This window comes from Palaemon carinicauda, chromosome 15 (assembly GCF_036898095.1).
Source record: "Palaemon carinicauda isolate YSFRI2023 chromosome 15, ASM3689809v2, whole genome shotgun sequence".
Lineage (NCBI taxonomy): Eukaryota > Metazoa > Arthropoda > Malacostraca > Decapoda > Palaemonidae > Palaemon > Palaemon carinicauda.
Genome location: NC_090739.1, coordinates 19,033,897 through 19,053,538, shown reverse-complemented (window position 1 = coordinate 19,053,538; position 19,642 = coordinate 19,033,897). Strand labels below are relative to the sequence as shown.

The 19,642-nt window shown below is 41.0% G+C and overlaps 1 protein-coding gene across 1 annotated transcript in view; it reads right to left on the bottom strand.

The window, feature by feature from the left end:
* LOC137654498 (centromere protein K-like) overlaps window positions 1-16,162 on the bottom strand; it is a 69,518-nt gene extending 53,356 nt beyond the window's left edge. Inside the window, exons 1-2 of the mRNA XM_068388170.1 lie at window positions 15,684-16,162; window positions 2,772-2,902 (exon numbers count right to left, since the gene is read on the bottom strand). Of these exons, the coding sequence (XP_068244271.1) occupies window positions 2,772-2,902; window positions 15,684-15,992 (440 nt within the window). The 5' untranslated portion in view covers window positions 15,993-16,162. The remainder of the gene's footprint in view (window positions 1-2,771; window positions 2,903-15,683) is intronic.
* Window positions 16,163-19,642: the final 3,480 nt, after the last annotated feature.

Here is a 19,642-nt window from a genome sequence, read left to right as displayed (position 1 = left end):
AAAAGATGGAGTGGAGGTTGGATAATCTATCAATCAATACAGATGGTACCAAGTTAACAACGTCAGCGTGGATAAGGAGTGAGCTCTGAAAGGTGCCAGAGTGGACATAGAATCTTCTCTGGCGAGAAAGGGCCAAGGGCGATAACTTTGAGAACCGGCTGGCCTTAAGGGAATTTTCAGATGCTTAGACTTGCATGTTAATCAAATCTAGCGTGTCCTTAGTTTGGTTAGAGAGCGCCAAATCAAACCTAAGCCTAGGACTTTGTGATTGCGGGAATATAGAATCAATAGTGCAACATTCAAGTGTGAGGAGGCTCATCTAGTCCATATAAGTGACAGATGAGGCACATAATTTCAATAACCTGAGATGCCTCAGAGCCAGACATCGGGACCTTGAGGGGGGGGGGGGGGGGGGAGGGGGCTACATCAGCGGAGTTGGTGCTTGCGAATAGTGAGGTTCTCCGGGTAGTCATCAATAGTGATAATATCATGGTCATGTGGTGGTTCCACTTTTGAGATAACTGGTTGTTCAACTTTGAATGTTATAGGATGATTCTTACTTTTCCTCGGACGTCTTTCCTTTCCCGTGCCACATTCATATTGTGGCAGGAATAAGAGGCGGAGAAAGAACGGAAGGAGTCCAGCTATAAGAATGTTTGCTTCTAGCAGCAAAGTGCACGGCAGAAGTATTGAATTCCTTTTCTGAACTCTATCTACGAGGGGAGAAGGATTTCTCCGTGGGTTGCCATCTGAAGCATCTACGACGAGGGCCTCACCTATGATGCTTAACAAAAGTGACATCTGCATCAGAAATGGGGTGTAACTCGTGGGAAAAGGGGAAAAACTGCTGGCACCTTTACCACTCCCAATACCTGAAACGAAGATTCTTCTAAAATATAATATTGACGTTGTTCCGAGGAGCGCGTAACATTTGAAGCATTACGAACATTAAGCCAGGAACTAGTGTGTGGTTGTTCAGGTAAGGCAATAGGTTTGCTGTATGCTTAACTTATCGCTTTGGGATCGTGGGATCTAGACAGTCGTTTATGAAATTACAGGGAACTTTAAAAGAATGAGGTGTCAATGTAATACATCCCCATTCGTAAACAGACTTTAGAAGTGGTAGCAAGCTTACGATGCACGTTAAATGGTTTCTTTGCTGAGGATTATCCTCACGCATCAAAATGGCGGCGCATGGCGTGACATTGTTATGAGTTGGCATGACAACTCGCTTAGACTTGGCCTGACCAACCAGGGAAGAAATTCATCACACACAGGAATGGCGGTGCGTTGAGTGACATTATCACGTGTAGGAATGGTAGTGCGTTGAGAGAGGTTATCACGTGTACGAACAGCGATGCGTGATGTACTTGTTATGCTGATCATTTGGCCTGGCTGAACGGTGAATGGAAAATACTCAGCAAATTAATGAGGGTTTTGTCAAACAACTTTTTAGCACTAGTAGGCTTAGAAGGAAAAAATTACTGTATTTATAACAGCTTGGCATTGCCAAGTATTGGGGTGTGGACACAGATGAAGCAGCCCGACCACCCTTGTAATAAAGGTACGAAGAGTCCTAGACTAAGCCCTAGGAACTCTTTAGAGGAGATCAATGCCAAGGACCCCTAATTGTATGAGGTAAGCCTGACTCTTGGAATGATCTGGAGACAGGTAATAAGGGTCTTTCAATAAGGCTGCCTCAGTACAAAGAGAAATGGCAGGCTCAACTCTAGAGTTCGGCAAATAGAAACGTGGAGAGACTTTCAACGCATGTATTGGAGATACTTCCAAGAGTGGAAAGATCTTTGGGTAATCAGCCATACAAGGTTCACCAATCAAAACGCTCGTGGGAGGTGAGGGAGATCTATTCATGATAGGATAATCAGTGACTGAGGGTACTGAAATCAGATCTGGCTCCAGGAGCGCAGCAGCCATAGCCAAGGGATCTGCTACAAGTACCAGCTCAAGTTCATACTACGCACTATCAACACTAGATGATAAAACATTAATAAAATTATGGCCGTCAGCATCCATGACTTGAGAGCCTCAGCAGGTTCCTGACATGAAGGACCAGGTTGGGGGGATAACTTTCGCCATAGAAATTAACTTACTTTCTTACGACTGCTGGAAATAGACAAAAGAGAACAATCTTGCTCAGTTTCTTGTGATGAGAACAGCCACTTCCTACAGTACTCACATGGCGATTCCATTAAATATTCTTGCCACGGCAAGAGGGGCAAACAGGATGCAGATCAACATCTACCCCAACTCATGGAGATACCATAGGGATGACCATCACGGCCGAGGCATGAACGCATGATACGAGGCTTATTAGCCATAATTGCACTTGCACTCACACGTAACTCAAGAGATAATTATAGTAATGCAAGTGACAGCGAATAATAAAGAAACACACAAGGCACAAGCACTAAGCACTGTAAGGGTATTCGTGGTGAATGCAGATGTCTAGATCGTAGAGAGAGGAAGTGATACGTCCTCTTTAATGCGACCACCAGAAGATCATAAGCACATCATGCACTCCACACCGCCATGCATTGTAGTTGCTTAGCAACCATATGGTGAGGCAATCAAATCCATTTTTCTTTTGATTGTCAAGTCATAGACAATGAGACTAAGAGTAACCCATTTAGATGATTCAGAAGTTTGTATCAGTATAGGAATGACTAGCAAATATATGACTTGGAAGTTTGTATCTGCGTAGGAATAACTAGCAATATAATACACTATATAAAAAAACTTAAGGGACTTACTTTTTTTTTAGTTGTATCATAGCATTTTTCTTTGACTGAGAGACAGCTAGATTATCAAGTACTTTATCAACCTTAGTTGCTTTTTCTATTATTGTATTATAAAAATCCAATTCTTCTTGCACCTCCAAAACCTAGAAAACAAAGAATTCTGAAGTGATGACAGTAAATTTCTTCAGTATCATACAGTACAGGGTAGCACTAAACTCAACAGGACTCTGATTACACAAAATACCATTCCTGGAAGTTGCTGTGAGAAAACCATAACTAAACCCTCCATAAATTTAACAATTCATTAGTGACATCCTGAGATACTGTAACTAATCATTAGACATAAATATACAGCATAACATTTGTCCATGGAAGTTACAAATTTAATGTTTTCTAAGAAATAAGCCTCTACAGTACTTTTATCACCTGGAAACAGAAAAATCAAATCACAATACTAATTAGATCAGCAGTGGCTACATAACACTTCTAAAAGTAATTTTCTAGCTATAAAACCCAAGTTATTTAAGTAGGTAATGTGTTTTCAGCGCAAACTGGAACTGCTGTTGATATCGTTAATAGAGTAGTTAGTGACAGTGGTGAGCGATCCCCCACCTGACGAAAACTATTCACCTATGACCTTTCATTTCAAGAGGAGCAGTTGAGGTAGGAAATTATTGGCTCCTTTGACAGTATTACATTAGATCCCTCTCTCTGGTCACAGCTCAATTTTTCCTTTGCCCACACATACACTGAATAGTCTGGCCTATTCTTTCTACATTATCCTCTATCCTCATACAGCTAACAACACTGAGATTAACAAACAATTCTTCCTTGCTCAAGAGGTTAACTACCGCTTTGTAGTTGTTCAGTGGCTACTTTCCTTTGGATAAGGGTAGAAGAAACTTTAGCTATGGCAAGATACTCTTTTAGGAGGCCACTCAAAATCAAACCATTGTTCTCTAGTCTTGGGTAGTGCCATAGCCTCTGTACCCTGGTCTTCCACTGTCTTGAGTAAAGAGTTCTCTTGCTTGAGGGTACACTTGGGCTCACTATTCTCTCTAATTTCTCTTTCTATTGTTATTTTGAAGTTTTTACAGTTCAAATGTGTAAGATTTATTTTAATGTCATTGTTCTTAAACTTATTTTGTAGTTTATATCTTTATTCCCTTTCCTCACTGAGCTATTTTCCCTGTCGGAGCTTTTGGGCTTATAGGATCCTACTTTTCTAACTAGGATTGTAGCTTGGCAAGTAATAATAATGATGATAATAATAATAACGGACCCCGGTTTGTATAGCGAAGAAAAATATAAATTACTTTTAAAATTTATTTGTTCTTACACATTTACAAATAATTCATCATTTTCAGTAGGGAGACTCAATGATTGGTAGGTACTGTATAAAGTTCCCTGGAAATGTCAATTTATCTAATCCTGTACTGGAGTGAAGAGATGACTCCAGCAACCTACTATTTGTCCTTCATTGGGATGAATAGGCTGACAGGGCCTGACCTCTCCAAGAAAATTGGTACGTTGTCAAAGGAGGGATCCCTTCCCCTGAAGGGAATAGCAGTCCAGAATAATATAGCTGGCTTATAATCATCAACAGAACAGATTGGTAAATATTCAGCTATACTCCTCCTCCTCTAGGGAGGATGGGGGAGAACTGAAGAATGGAACTCAAAAGTTTAGTTTACAAGTATCATTTAAGATCCAGCGAATAACGCTTCGTCCTCTTCATCGCCAAGAGGAGGGCGGAAAGAATGGAGAAGAGCTAATCATTCTGCTTCCATTTCAGACTTGCAACTATACATTACTATAGGCAAGATTCTTACCATCCTACATGAGACCTGGGCTTGCTACACAACTATTTGAGCAGCCACCACAAGATAAAGTACAACAGCATCAAGGGACTTGTGGGTACTACTATAGATTAAAGGCCGTGAAGATGGTCTGGATCTATATATCCCAACCTTCAACATCTGACCAACTGCAATATTTCTCTTGAAAGCAAGAGTGGGGCCTACCACCGATTTTGCACCTTAACCATCTCAACAGTCAAGGAATATGCATTACAGATTTCCTTATGAAATCAGAAAGAGAACGTTGTTCTAGACACCTTTTTCTTGACTGTACTAGTGCTAAGGAAGAATCATTGACACTCGGTTCTCAGGTGTTAGGTCTTTTTCAGATAGCACAGCAGAGCCCTTACTAGACACAAAGAACCTCTTCTCCATGCCACCCAATACTTCACATAAAGAGGGGATGGAGAAAGGCTCGAACCTAGGGTTACAGCTTGGGCTGTTCCGAGTTTTAGCCACCCAACCTGGAACCAAAACTAAGGGAGCTATTTCCACCCCTCAGCTTGGGGAACTATGACAGATAGACCATGTAACTCGCATAGACAGTCTTGAAAGTCAGAACCACGACTAACAGCCTTCCCATAGGCATGAACAGGTGTGTGTGTGTGTGTGTGTGTGTGTGTGTATGTGTGTGTGTGTGTGTATGTGTGTGTGTGTGTGTGTGTATGTGTGTGTGTGTATGTGTGTGTGTGTGTGTGTGTGTGTGTGTGTGTGTGAGCCTTGAGAATGAGGGGCACATCCCCCTTTAGGGCCTGAGGTCCCAGGATGTGCAACTGTTCAAAACTCCTCATGAGCATAGACAATTCCTATGAGATGAGGTCTATCCCCTTCTGTCAAAAGATGACAAATTCGTAGATAAATTGTATTTTTCCTAACGCTACAAACCTTAGCTATTTATAAAGGGGTATTACTTTCTGCGAAGCTGAAATGAGTCATAAAAATTTAGCGAGGGTTAACTACCACACCGCTAGTTAGCGGGGGTAAGGGGGGGGTAGCTTGCAATCGCTCCCACTCACTTACCGGTGATTGAGCTCACTTTGCTTGGAGGTAGGACTTCAAGGAGGATAGGGCTGGCGGGCAAGTTTGTATAAATAGCTAAGGTTTGTATCGTTAGGAAAAATACAAATTATCTATGAATTTGTCATTTGTTACGTAACTGGAATACAAACCTACGCTATTTATTTTGGGGTGACTCGCCCATTAGGAAGGGTAGACGTCCCTGCCAATCTGTCTTTTTGGCTTTACCAGGGGGCTCCTTATCGGAGTATGTTACGCTAAAAAATAAGGGGTCCCCGCGACTCGCTAAAACCTTGCTACGCACGGTCCGCGGCCTACGCAATCTGTGTGTTGAGATATATAGAAGTGTGACCGTCCAGGTAAAGTTATTCAGAGTCTTTAGTAGGAAAAACTGTTGTAACCAAGACTTTCCCAATATCACCTTGCTAGGGTATGGGGACACAACAGTATTAGTTTAATACTAGGTACACAAGGAAGCATGGTTTACCTGCAGTGGTTTGAGGTCAACTTGAGCAGAGAACCCTGGATGCTGCTTTCCCCAAGAGAGGGGAGGATGAAGAAAAGACTAAGAGCTAGTCAAACCTTTTCATTCACGCAGACTAAAACCAGGTAACAATGCCCGCAACCTTCTGCTACTTGTCCAATAAGGAGCTTGAGGTATTAAACCAGCTGTTGTGCAGCCACCACAAGACAGATAGAAAACGTATCGAGTTTACTGTGGGTCACGTCTTGCAGGCAGTGGGATGTAAATGTAGTTTGTCGTTTCGAAACCCCAGCCAGAAGAACCTGCGTCACTGGGAAGTTCCTCTTGAATGCCAGGGACGTAGCTACGTCCCTGAAATCATGAGCTCTGGGGCGACGTGACGGAGGAGGGTCTGGATTCAGTGCAAGATCTATGACCTTGCGAATCCATGCTGAGATTGTGTTCTTGGTGAACCCTCCTCTTGGGCCTTCCTGTGCTGACAAATAGTGCAGGCACACGAGGGCGGGCTGCGGCTGTCGGCGAGCACATTCCTCTTGCCCGGAATGAAGCGTGCCGATAGTGGTATCGAATGGATCTCGTATGTTGGAGCAAATATTCCCATAAGAATACACTGTAATTTGTATAAACCGTTCCACAGCTCCAAAAACCTATAATAACTCCTTAATAAATTACTACATATAATTAAACATAACAGTAACATAATTGCATAATATGAAAGATGTAAAAAAGATAATTATAAAGAAATAATAAATAAAAAATGTGTTTTTATTGTCACTTTAACTTAGAGACAGGCCAACACAGGTGTAGGAATTGCTAAGCAGGAGGAGACCAAGAGACTGACGATCGGCGAGAAGGTAGAGATGGTGACTTTAAAAAAGTCCTCTCTCTATTTCTGTTTCTCTCTAAACAAAGCATTAACATGTTCTTTTAATAAATTCTCTCTCTCTCTCTCTCTCTCTCTCTCTCTCTCTCTCTCTCTCTGTTCTTCTTCACTGTTAGTGTTAGAGACGTCTATTATTTTTTCTGAGAGAGAGAGAGAGAGAGAGAGAGAGAGAGAGAGAGAGAGAGAGAGAGAGAGAGAGAGAGAGAGAGAGAGAGAGAGAGAGAGATTTATTTAAATAGCATGTTAATGCCATGTTTAGAGAGAAACAGAAATAGAGAGAGGACTTTTTAAAAGAGCTTGTTAATGCTATCTTAGTTTTCTTTGCTTCACTTTCTTTCTTTCTTTCTGTTCATCACGCTGGCCCTTCTCACAAATGATTGTTTCAGTGATCGTATCGCCAACAATCTCTTTGTCCATTATCCCTATCAACAAAAGGCGTTCCATCTCTTCCAGGGTATTGCAACGATGGTTTGACTGCTTTAATGGCTGCCTTCTACTTGATGATCGTCGAGATCGTAGACATATTCCGGCCATATTGTTTAGCCATATCACTCACATGCACACTGCTCTCATGTTTTTCTATAATTTCTTGCTTCAATTCTAATGAAAGAATTGCCTTCTTCCTTTTCTCACCACAACTAATACCTGTACTGAAACTTAGCTTCTTAGGCACCATGATTATAAGTAAAATAAAAAAAGAAACGTGAAAAAAGGAAGATAATAAGCACTGTTAATAACAGACTGAACAGAAGACAGCCACACGATACACCCGAGAACAGAGAACAGACCAACTCGACGCTCAATGGCGTCCCTCTGACAGGTTGCCATTTACCGGCGTAAACAAGATCTACATCGGATGTTGGAGCATGACTTCGGGTGTCGAGACAAAAATTTGATCAAATTTTACTTTGGATGTTGGAACAAATGTATGTAGAGGTTCCACTGTATACATATACATATATATACTGTATATATATATATATATATATATATATATATATATATATGTGTGTGTGTGTGTGTTTTTTAGTATAATAGTTGTCCTGGTGTTTAGTTGTCTGGGTGTTGAGTTGTCCTGGTGTTGAGATGTCTGGGTGTTAAGTTGTCCTGGTGTTGAGTTGTCCTGCACCCGCTGGAGCTATAGGTTGCTCCAAAGAGTGGCCAGACAGAGCAGGATTAAAGGCCTGTACCCCTGCTCTGACTATAGCACTGAACTATGGCTGTTGACTGACTGACACACTGTCAGACAGATCCCCTGAAGGGAACGGGATTGAAGGTTCCTTACTTGAAGTCTCTGCTGTAGGTGGGTACGCCTTACAGGAAGGCAGTTTTGGGATCCTAAACCCTTCTGCAGAGGCCTGTTCCCGTTTCCCCGGTGGATGCTCTGAAAAGCGTTTGCGGGGAGGGGAATGAGGGGATGGTGACCTGTCCGTGTGCGGTTCCTGCATATTGCGCGAATGTGCCGGCGAGCGCTGATGCGCGTGGACGACTGGTGGTGCGCTGAAGACTGGTGGCGTGCGGGCTCTCGTGACATGGTGCGTGCGGGCGGGGGAGATCTGGTGAGCAAGAGAGCGCTGGTGCTTAGGAGAGCACTTGCAAGTGTGTAGGCGAGATCTAGCGCGTAGGAGAGCGCTGGTGCGCGGGAGGTCGTTGGTGCATAGGAGAGTACTGGTGAGCAGGTTGTATCTGTCGTCTAGGAGATCATTGGCGAGCAGGAGACCAAAGTTGCGAGCGTGCGCTGAAGTTTCGGTGGGCTCTGTTGCACCGGTGATCGTTGGCGTGGTGGTAGGAGTTGAGGGCGAGCAGGTGAAGGCAAGAGCCGAAGCGTTGTAGAGCGCTGAGGAGATGTTGGTGAGAGTTGGTGTGCTGCAGGGAACTGGCGAGCTGAAGAGCGTTGGCGCTCAGCTGCGCACTTAGGTAGGGACTCAGGAGGCTGTACCGGGAACAGGAACAGCGATGGTAGGTCGGCAGGTAGCACAGGAACAGGGATGTGCCCTTTGGAAGGGTGAACATTCACCGATGGAGATCGCGAACGATCTACAGAAGGGTCCAGGACCGAAGTCGGAGGACTAGTAGCAGCGTCGTCGGGAGAAGGTCCGGGAACGGGCGAAGGTCGAGGGCCGAGAGACGACTGAAGTGGAGACTCCTCTGCAGGTGACGGCTGCGATGATGAGGCTGAAGTGCCGAAGAGGCACCTTTTCACCGATGGTGAAGGGCGACCTCCAAGGCGAAGCGACGGGCGAGCTCTGTGACGGAGATGCCCTCTAGGGGCCATTGGATCAGCAAGCTGACCATGAGCAGCAGCAGTCCACCGAAGAGGAGTCTCTATGAGTGAACTCCCCCCGAGGGGGAGAAACACTCGCAGGAGAGAGATGTAGGACTAAGTTTCCCCCTCGAAGGATGATCAGGACCAGGGGAAACTAAGTCGGCAGCAACAGCTAGAGAGTCTGGAGGGGCAGGGGAGTAGGCAGAAACCACAGAAGACACCTCTGACACCACGACATTGACGAGTGCAAAAGGATCTACATCCGAAGTCGACGATGACGGCTGCACACTTGCACACCGGAGGATGAGCTGCAGCAAGGAGTCTTTGGAGAGCGGACCCGGAAGCCCCAAGGACGACCAAACCTGTAACACAGAAGACATAGACAAGGCCTCACCTGGGGGGAAGAGGTGGGACAGCTTTGCTAGGGGAAGCAACACCATCTCTCGAGGACTGGCGTTGGCCGAAACTAAATGGATCTACGTTACTACTCGACGGTGTCTCGGAAGAAACTGAACGAGAAGGAGCTTAGGAGAAAGGTCAGGATACGGAAGAAGAGGCCTTGGGTTTTCCCCCCTTCAAAGGAGAAATATCCCGCTTAGACTACTTCTTCCCTTGTCGCCCAAACCTTTCCCACTGGGAGGCAGACCACTCTCGACGCTCACTACACTTGTTGAAACCACACCGTTGACCTCTGCAGACAGGACAAAGGGTGTGGCGGTTGGTCTCCACCGCCGACATATAGGTTCCACAGGGCTGGCCATCGAGTCCAGGGCAGGTGTGCATGTTTGCAGAAGTCAACACATACACACACTAACACAAAGAAAAAGCAAAAAAGAATTAATGGCAGTCCAAATAACGGCAAAGGATGAGGAACGGCAACGACCGTACACCATCCGAGCCAAAAGCAAAGTGAGCTAAATCACAGGTGCGTGAGTGGGAGCGGTAGCCAGCTAACCCCCCTACCCCCGCTAAATAGCGGTGTGGGTAGTTAACCCTCGCTAAATTTTAATGGCTCGTCATTTCAGCTACGCAGAAAGTAATACCCCTAAATAAATAGCGTAGGTTTGTATTCCAGTTACGGAACAAACCACATTTAAGGTTGAACAGTAGCCTTGACTGCAACGACTGAGAGGAACTTCTCTCGGCGAAAGAAGACGAAGAAATCCGTGACCTGCGCAAAAGATGTTAAGACCACAGAAGAAACCTTTTTACGACATCAATTGCAGAGGATGGCCCACCTTTCCTGGGAAAGTGAGGACCACTGAGAGTCTTCTCAGGATCTCGACAGAGGTAAGAGAATGGGGTACCATTTGACAAGAAGCCATCTGGGAGCTACAGGGTCAACCAGAGTTGCAGTGTAATCCCCACATGGTTGAACGGCGCAATCATCTTTGGATGATGGAACACAGCCCACGAGTCTGGATCAGGGGAAATATGGGAAGCTTTCTGTTTAGCCGTGAGGTGAACAGGTCAATCCTGGAGAACCCTACGAACCAGGGCCTCTCCATTACACAGGGGTGTGGGAACCACTCTTGACCTTCCAATCTGTCCCTAGTAACCGAGTGTCTCAACTCGTCCATTCCTCTTACCCCGAACATATTTGGCTGAAAACTCTATAGCACGGAATACCATCACGATGTGCATATACTTCAAAAGCTCACAGAATGGTTGTAAAAACATGCTCTCATGACTCCTTGTTAGACGTAAACCACTACGGTGGTATTATCACAACACCATCACAAAATGCCTACTCAATGTTATTAGAATTCTTGCAGGGCTATAAAGGCTCAGATGTCAATGACTAGAAACCCCAAGATAATTGCACATCCAGAGACGGAGAGTAGAGTGGGTCTAAGTGAGAGGGTATCCTCATTGAACCACAAGGTAAGATTGCCCAAAGCCCATTGTCTAACTGGAATAGGAAAGAGTGGGAAATCTCTGGAGTCTGACCATTGATTCTTCAAACACTACTGATGAGATCTGGCAGAGGGACATACTTGAGGAAAAAGCTTTTCCAGCGAGGGAAGGTGGCCAAAAAGACACTGTCAGTGCTAAGTTGGTACTTTTGTCTTGGACAGAAATGGACGTGCCACCTCCTTGGGCTTGCTCATACGTTTCGTTTGACCAAAACTTTCGCTGCTGCCGGTTTGGGTAAGAGATTCAACTTTTCCTAATTTATCACAATTACAAAACCAATGACTCAAACTCAGTCCTTTAGTAATTGTCCCATTAAGGAAGCTGGGATCAGCCAAAATGTATCCCTTGCAAGTGGGCCCAAGCTACTACCAAGGTGAACAAACATCTGAATAAACAAATAAAGAGTAGTGCAGCCCGAAACACAGAATCTTGAACTGATACATCATACTGTAAAGAGAGAAATGGAGATACTTTCGAAAGGACTGACGCACAGGTACTGTACTTGATAGTATGTATCCTTCAGATTCACTGAAAGCATTTAGTTTTCCACTCTGATAGAACTCAGCACAGACCGTACTGCTTCCAACCTGAACTTTATTTTGACGCACAAACTAATTTAGTGGCGAGAGTTGAAAATAGAAGCCAGAAGAATTGTCTTGAACAACTTAAAGTGCATTCTTTTCCAACATTCCTTCTACCTCTGTCCGAAAGGGGTTAGACAATCAGGGAAGCCTGACTCAAGGGCAGACTATTAGCTGGCCTCTCGAGTTTAGACCCAATAACAATGTCATATGATGATTAATTTTATTCCTTCAAGGGATCAAGTCCAAAGGCGTTATACAGTGTCGTCAACGAGAATAATAGACTTGTCCATGAGTTACAGAAAATTTTAAAAGCCAAGTTTAAAGAGAAGCCGATAGCAAGGCTGTTATTCGATGGCAGGAATCAAAGTGACTGTTCTGTGTGTCAGCAGAAGAGGTGGGGCTTCCTCATCACCAGCCACTAACTACCGGCTACTTCCGACACCTCGTCAGTTTTTAACTGCGAGTTCCAGCTATGCTTGAATCAATCTATTAATGAATACAGGTTTGTATTCGTGTAGGAACAAAATAATTATTAATACAGGTACAGTAGTTGAAAGCAACGGGAGTACGTCTGTACTCTCTGGTGGCTAAAAATAAATAGGCTACACAGTGTGCTGGCTGGAGAAACCAGGGCTTCCTTGCCACTAACTACCTAACCTAATTAAAATTCCAACAGCGGAATTGAAAACATACTCCTATTAGAGGACTCAGGTTCTTATTCGTGTAGGAACAATTAAGAATTTTATTCATAAAGTAAAACAAATTATCTATTTTTTTTAATTATCTCGTAACATAACTTGTCAAAACTCAAAAACAACTTAAGATTAAGTAAGATTGTTTAAAATACAGAGAGGAAGCATCATAAGAACTAATCATTTGGGCATGAGCTAGGTTAGTTAGCTCACCTACATTTGCCAGATCAGCACAAACACAAGATGGTTAAGATGGAATAGTGATGCAAATTGGGCCATATAGTCTGGCACTGGGGTTCCAGAGACCATTTAGTGCTGTAGACTATGAAGGACATGCAGTTGGGATGCAAACTTGTCTGGGAGGAGTTGAAAAAGCCATAAAACACCCCGAAAAACCACCAGTATTGGACAAGGAAAGAGAAAACAAAAGTTCCTGGACAACTGTCTTCTAGCTGACACAGGAAGGTTACTTGTTAGTTTGGTTAATATCCCTGATGCAGTACTGTAGCCTACTTAAATGCCATAGTTCCCCACAAACATGGCCAGATGTAAGTCCAAACCCAAGGTGCTAAAAAAAATGGAGTTAATGCCTTTTGTCAAAGGTCAGAAGGGTAAGTACCACACACACCTTTTATTTGGAAAGCACGTTAGAAAGGAGCAGCAGTGGCAACCCGATATGCCCCAAGGAGAAGACCTTAGCTAATCCAAGAATACCTATGGAGTTATGGTCAACAACACCTAGACCTAATAACTGTATATAACCAAGAACAGAAGATATACAAATAGGTCACCAACCATAGCAACTATGTCCAATGTCCACCAGTACAAGAACCCTAGAATAAAATTCAGCTGTGTAGAAGTATTAATTTAAAAGCTCAAGATAGAGATGACTGACGAAATCTAACCAAGGCCCTTTTGCGTCAATAGGTGTAGGAGATGATGATATGCGCAACATAGATACTAAACAGTTATACGCCCCAAAAATGGGTAAGCCCAATTAACTTTTTGGCAATGAAATTTCTAGATCACTAATTGGGTTGTAATCTCGTTGGCATAAAACAAGCTTTTTTAATCTTTTTTAGATTGTAACTTTGCGGCCTGAAGTAAATTATGGCTACAATTGGTGGTTGACACATTCTCCAGAGGGCATGGGTGACTGCTGACCAAATAGGGTCATGTAGGCTTATCACTCCAAGGACCTACCTCAAAATATGCTAACCAGTATATTGACCTTCATATCTATATCTCTGATAGATTATAATTTTGATTTTAATGTTGATTTCAAAGTGTTGTAGTACAGGTAGTATTTACATTGTTTTGCCTCCCATTTGGCTCTTTCCCAGAATTCGATCTTCTTTTTCAGGAATTTTAAGCTGAACCAATGTTAGTGGTGAAATATGTAGCATTTATTATTATTATTATTATTACTATCCAAGCTACAACCCTAGTTGGAAAAGCAAGATGCTATAAGCCCAGGGGCTCCAACAGGGAAAAACAGCCCAGTGAGGAAAGGAAATAAGGAAACAAATAAATGAAGAGAACAAATTAACAATAAATCACTCTAAAATAAGTAACAACGTCAAAACAGACATGTCATATATAAACTATTAACAACATCAAAAACAAATATGTCATAAATTAACTATAAAAAGACTCAAGTCCGCCTGGTCAACAAAAAAGCATTTGCTCCAACTTTGAACTTTTGAAGTTCTACTGATTCAACCACCCGATTAGGAAGATCATTCCACAACTTGGTAACAGCTGGAATAAAACTTCTAGAGTACTGCGTAGTATTGGGCCTCATGATGGAGAAGGCCTGGCTATTAGAATTAACTGACTGCCTAGTATTACGAACAGGATAGAATTGTCCAGGGAGATCTCCATGATTTAAGACCTATTTTAGCGAGCTGAAGCTTTTCGTGAGTAGTAGTACCAGATAAGGACCACAACCTAAGTTAAACTGACTGCGGGTTAATTGGTGACATGAGGCACCATTGGGTAATCAGAGGTGGATTACCTAGAGCAATCAGTTGAATTAGATTCTTACAGAGCTGGTCCTAATTGCTGAGAAAAAATCATGATAAAAACCACTTACCTACATCACACAAGGATGTTGTATTCTTACACAATAAACAGTGCAGTATCTATATGCTGTACAAAAGTAAACATATTCATTGTCTATGTATATATGTACATTATATGATTGAAGTCATTAAGGCTTTCAAGAGGAAACTGAAGACTTTCTTATTTCATGAGCCTTTTGACAGTGACGATTTGACAGTGACGATTTAACAGTAGATGAACAGTATGTGATATGAAATGTTAAATACTCTGAACGAACAAGGTAAAACGACAGTGGAGGTCCTGTAGAGAGTAGGGTTCCCGTGCAGTATGGGACCGGAAAAGCAGCCATCAAAGTAAAGTAATTAAGTATATATAGGCTATATATATAATGCACAGCATATATATATATATATATATATATATATATATATATATATATATATATATATATATATTACCACTCATACATATATTTTTGAGTATTTTATTTACACAATCTTATTCTTACCCAAAGGAGTTTCCATAAGAAATTTCCCATACACTATTTCATGTAAAGGTCATTATTTTAAGTGTTTGCTTAGGGTAAAGGGGGTTGCTTTCCTCGCCAAGTAAGGAAGGACATGGCAATTTAGGTCGTTACTTTGGGTAGTATTATACCCTATAACCTATCTTTCCTTACAAGGAACATATCGTCAATATCAGTACCCATATAAATGATAATTACTCTATCAATTCAATATATGTACCCACAATTTAATTTTTTTACCGTTTAATGTCATTTCAAGCTGGTATTATTATTATTAATACTATCCTAGCTACAACCCTAGTTAGAAAAGCAAGGTGCTATAAGCCCAAGGGATCCAATAGTAGGAAAAAATAGCACAGTGAGGAAAGGAAATAAATAAATAAATGAGAACAAATAAACAATAAATCATTCGAAGATTATTCCAACATAAAAGTCATTGGTTTGCTTTCTCAAAAGAGAACCTTTATATTCGTGATGGAAGACTACCTCGCCTTGCCACACCTCGCTAATCTATGGCCTACCGTCGATAGGCCTAAATACAGTTAGGCCTATAACACAGACCAAGGTCATAATAATACGGATCAAGTTGGCAACAAAACTACTAACATAGTGAATATTTAGTTTAAACTAACCTTGTGTTCATACAATTCAGAGGTTCTTTCATTGTTTAATGAAGTGCTCAATGCATCTTGTTGGGCGTATTCCAAAAGTGTGTCCTGGTCCTCGGGGAAGTCCAACAATTCCGAGTGTAACAAAGCTTCGAGTTCACTCTCGATCAGTAATTTGGTTTTCTCCAGCGTTTCAATACTGGCATCAGCATCAATTGGAAGATCTTTGGAAATAGTCACACCAGAGGCAATCTCTTCTTGCAGTTGATCGACGCTGGCCATCAACGCTTTCTTCATATCTTCCAAAGCAAAAATTGAATCACCGGTCGCCATTATGAAGAGTAGTTCTCTGTGGTACTTGCTAAGCCTTCTGGTTCCGAGGTAGTAATATTAAGCACCAGTCACCAGTTTTCTGGAGTTGCCTGCTACCACCAATAGAATAAAGATAACGCCCTTTTCATTTAAGCCTAACGCCGTTTACAGGTCGCCTCAACAATAGTAGTAGATGATTATTCTGACCATGTAACGGCTCCTCATTCAGCACACGTTTTGTATATTTTGTAATGTACTCTCATACTCTGAGAGGGGTCGTTAGAGTTAATAAAAATTCTTAAAATCCTTAAATGCTGACTTGAGTGTCAAAGACATTTTAACACTCTTTTATGCAGTTTCTTCATACACACAAAGTCAGCCTTTAGTATAATTTTTGCCCTTCTCCCCAAGGTGTGGGCGTTTGTAAACTTTGAATTTTCGTATTCAGCATTGCAATATAAGCATGTAATCTTCATTCCGGTTTTTACAGGTTGTTAACTTATACGTTTAATTCATTTGTAGTCATTAACATTTGGCTAAATAGATTATTCTACAAATCTATTTACTGGCTCCATTCCTTGTAAATACGCAAGGATTGTTTCTAAAACATTTATCCAATTCCTATTTTTTATCATTTATCTTTGTCCTTTAATTGCTTATCATAATGCCACTAATACTTTCCCGCTTTCATTCGTTGGTTTCTGCTTCAGATAAAGGAGTTATTTATGCCTAAAAACGAAGAGCTGGATAATCCACTTCTCTTAAAGGACGATCATTTTTTGTAATTACTTTAGATTTGTTTATTGAATATATGAATTTGTTAATTCCCAGGACACGGAACAACCTTCATATTTTCTATGCTAATCCAAACTTTACTTATGTTTATTTAGTCATATTTGCCTTTTTTCTTTTGCAGCAACTTGAATTATATTGGATTTATTACTTTATTATATATGTTCCAGCGATGGGGCCTACAAGACAATTCGGCGAACATCAGCACCTACGAAAAACCCAGCAGTTTCTTTAAGAAGTTAATGTCGAGAGGTTGGACAGAAAGATGATGGAAGAAAGAACACTGAAACTGAGGTAGCCTAATGTTAGCGGCCAAAGGGCAGTCACAAAACTTATAAGTAATGCCCACACTAAACAAGTGCAGTTACGGCACGAACTCCCTACGAAACTGTGGTAGCAGTAATGAAAATCATCCTCGTCGTGTATATTGCATGTTATTGAACATTGATATATCACTTTCATAGTTTCCTCCAATAATTCAATCTGTCTAAATAGCAATTGCTTAAGTAATGCGTATAACAACAACAGTGAGTCTTGGATTTACTGTACAGTTAAGCATGTTACAGAAACTGTCACGGGGCATTTATGCAGGTTGTTAATTTCAAGTAATGACCCAATCCTTGGGTTCACATCCTTTCCTCTTCCTTCAGTGTACAACTTACCTGCAGTTAATCATTAGTAATATGATTTTCCAACCATGCTCTAGTCATTAATCTACATTATAAAGTCACGCATTTCCAATGTAATTAAATTACATAACATTTTCTTGTTAGTGACCATGTTTCTAGTGCATATAGCAGTACACACTTTTTTCTAACCATTATTAAGTCTTTATTCTTTGCCAATAAAACATTAACATTTACAAGTAGTCTTGTCATCTCTCTCCATTTCATCTAGACTGCAGCCACTTTTACAGCTCTTTCAACTCCTGAATTGTAAATATACATAAGCTACAAATAACATTTAATGCATGTAACGTATAACTTTATTTTCTGATGAAACTACTTAATTCCATCAAGACAGCTTTAGGTTGAATTCGGACAGACTAATAACAGAACCAATTAATCATTTGGAAAGGTAATGGATTTAAAAGCAAAGCCCAATTAAACAGTTAAGATGGCTGTATGTCAACCTTATCTTTTTCTAGCAAACCTCACACTCTATGGGTAAAACTTGTGGAATGGGATAGAATATGGAATTTAAACTCAAAGCAAAGTACTGGAATCTGCTTAAGCATATTCAGCGCTCTTAAGATTTTGCACCTTTTAAGGCTTCATATTGAGAATTGTCGCATCAAAGACAAAATCAGCAATAATATCTCATTTACATTTTATACAAGAAATGTTTCTTATTTCTGTATTTCTTAGCAATCCTTTGTGACTGGTCTAACATATCCTTATTTTATAAATTCTCCAAAACGTGACATTAATACTGGACTTAAAATCATATCTACCTAGAATATGCGATAGGTTCTTTTCGTGAACATCTTATACAACCTTATAGAATCATTTTACTCTGTTAGCATGACTACAATACAGTACACGACGATTTCATTAGCAAATAGATATACATATATCTTTCTATAATGTGCACTGTTAATGTAGATCTACTTGTATACAGGACCAATAAGAGAAACCTCGTGGCTGCATTATCAACAAGTATGACTATCAGAGTTTGCAACAGAGCGGTTTATATTTGTCTGGATGCAAATTTCCATCCATAGATGTTTACGACCCTAAGTGGGAGGCACTTTCATTCCAAATACTGCACAGGAGTAATTAAGCACTGTTGACTAAATTTTTTTTAATTGCTAATGGACTGTTGACCAGGCTGTGCTACTTAGCATTAAGCTTTCATATGTTTGAACAAAATGAATTGATCTTTAATTTGGTCTTAGGTGCTATATAACATCAGTAAGTCATACAAAATTAAACAGCTACCAAGAATGTGGTATTGAATTCCATCAGGAGCAGTTTATTTCAATGGAAATCTATCTAAAATTTACATAAATCAGAGTAAGTCATGAAATTACTTAAGAAATACTGTAATTACATTATATGTAAATCAAAGTAAAACACAAGACTTACTTCCTTTTCTCTTCCTAACATAATTTGCTAACAAACATGAACGGTCTTATTTCATAGGTTCAATCTTTACTTGTATTAATCCAATTTGTAAATCTTCTTAAATCCCTGGTTTGCAAAGGAGAAAATCTTTGACGCAGGCATCAGTGCAACATTTTTCATAATCTAAGCAGTCGTTGTCTGTTTCACAGACTGGAGGTGCACGGAATGTTCGATTACTTAGACACATACGCCTGTTTGGTGGACAAGATAGTCCACTTGCACCTGTTAAGGAAACCATATGGAGAGTATTACAATTCAAGATTTTGGTGCAAAATATACAGAATTAGTAATGGTAAATTAGACCTATGTTACAGTATACTATAGTGTTTGAACTAGACACAAGTACTTGTTTGATGGATATGATAACCTACCAACATTTGTTAATGTAAACATTTGGTAAGGAAAATCATATTTCTGTATTTTTTTTTTTACATAATGTTGCCAGATGGCTGCTCACCTGTAATCTGAAATTTGTAGCCTTAGCATGTACTCTGATATGGTATATGAAATCAGGAGGCTGTACGCCCATAAATTGCAAATGTAGTGTTGCCAAGTACCCAGATATTTGGGAATGTGGCCATGAACTTATTCGCACATAAAATGTGCATGTAGCCTTACTTTATACCCAAATATTGCAGGAGTAAAACCCTCACTTGTGCATGTGTGACTGTAATGCAAACTGTAGTATTTAGAATGAGTTGTTCACCATACCCTCAGATTATATTTCCTTACAAGCTAAAAATCCCCTGATCA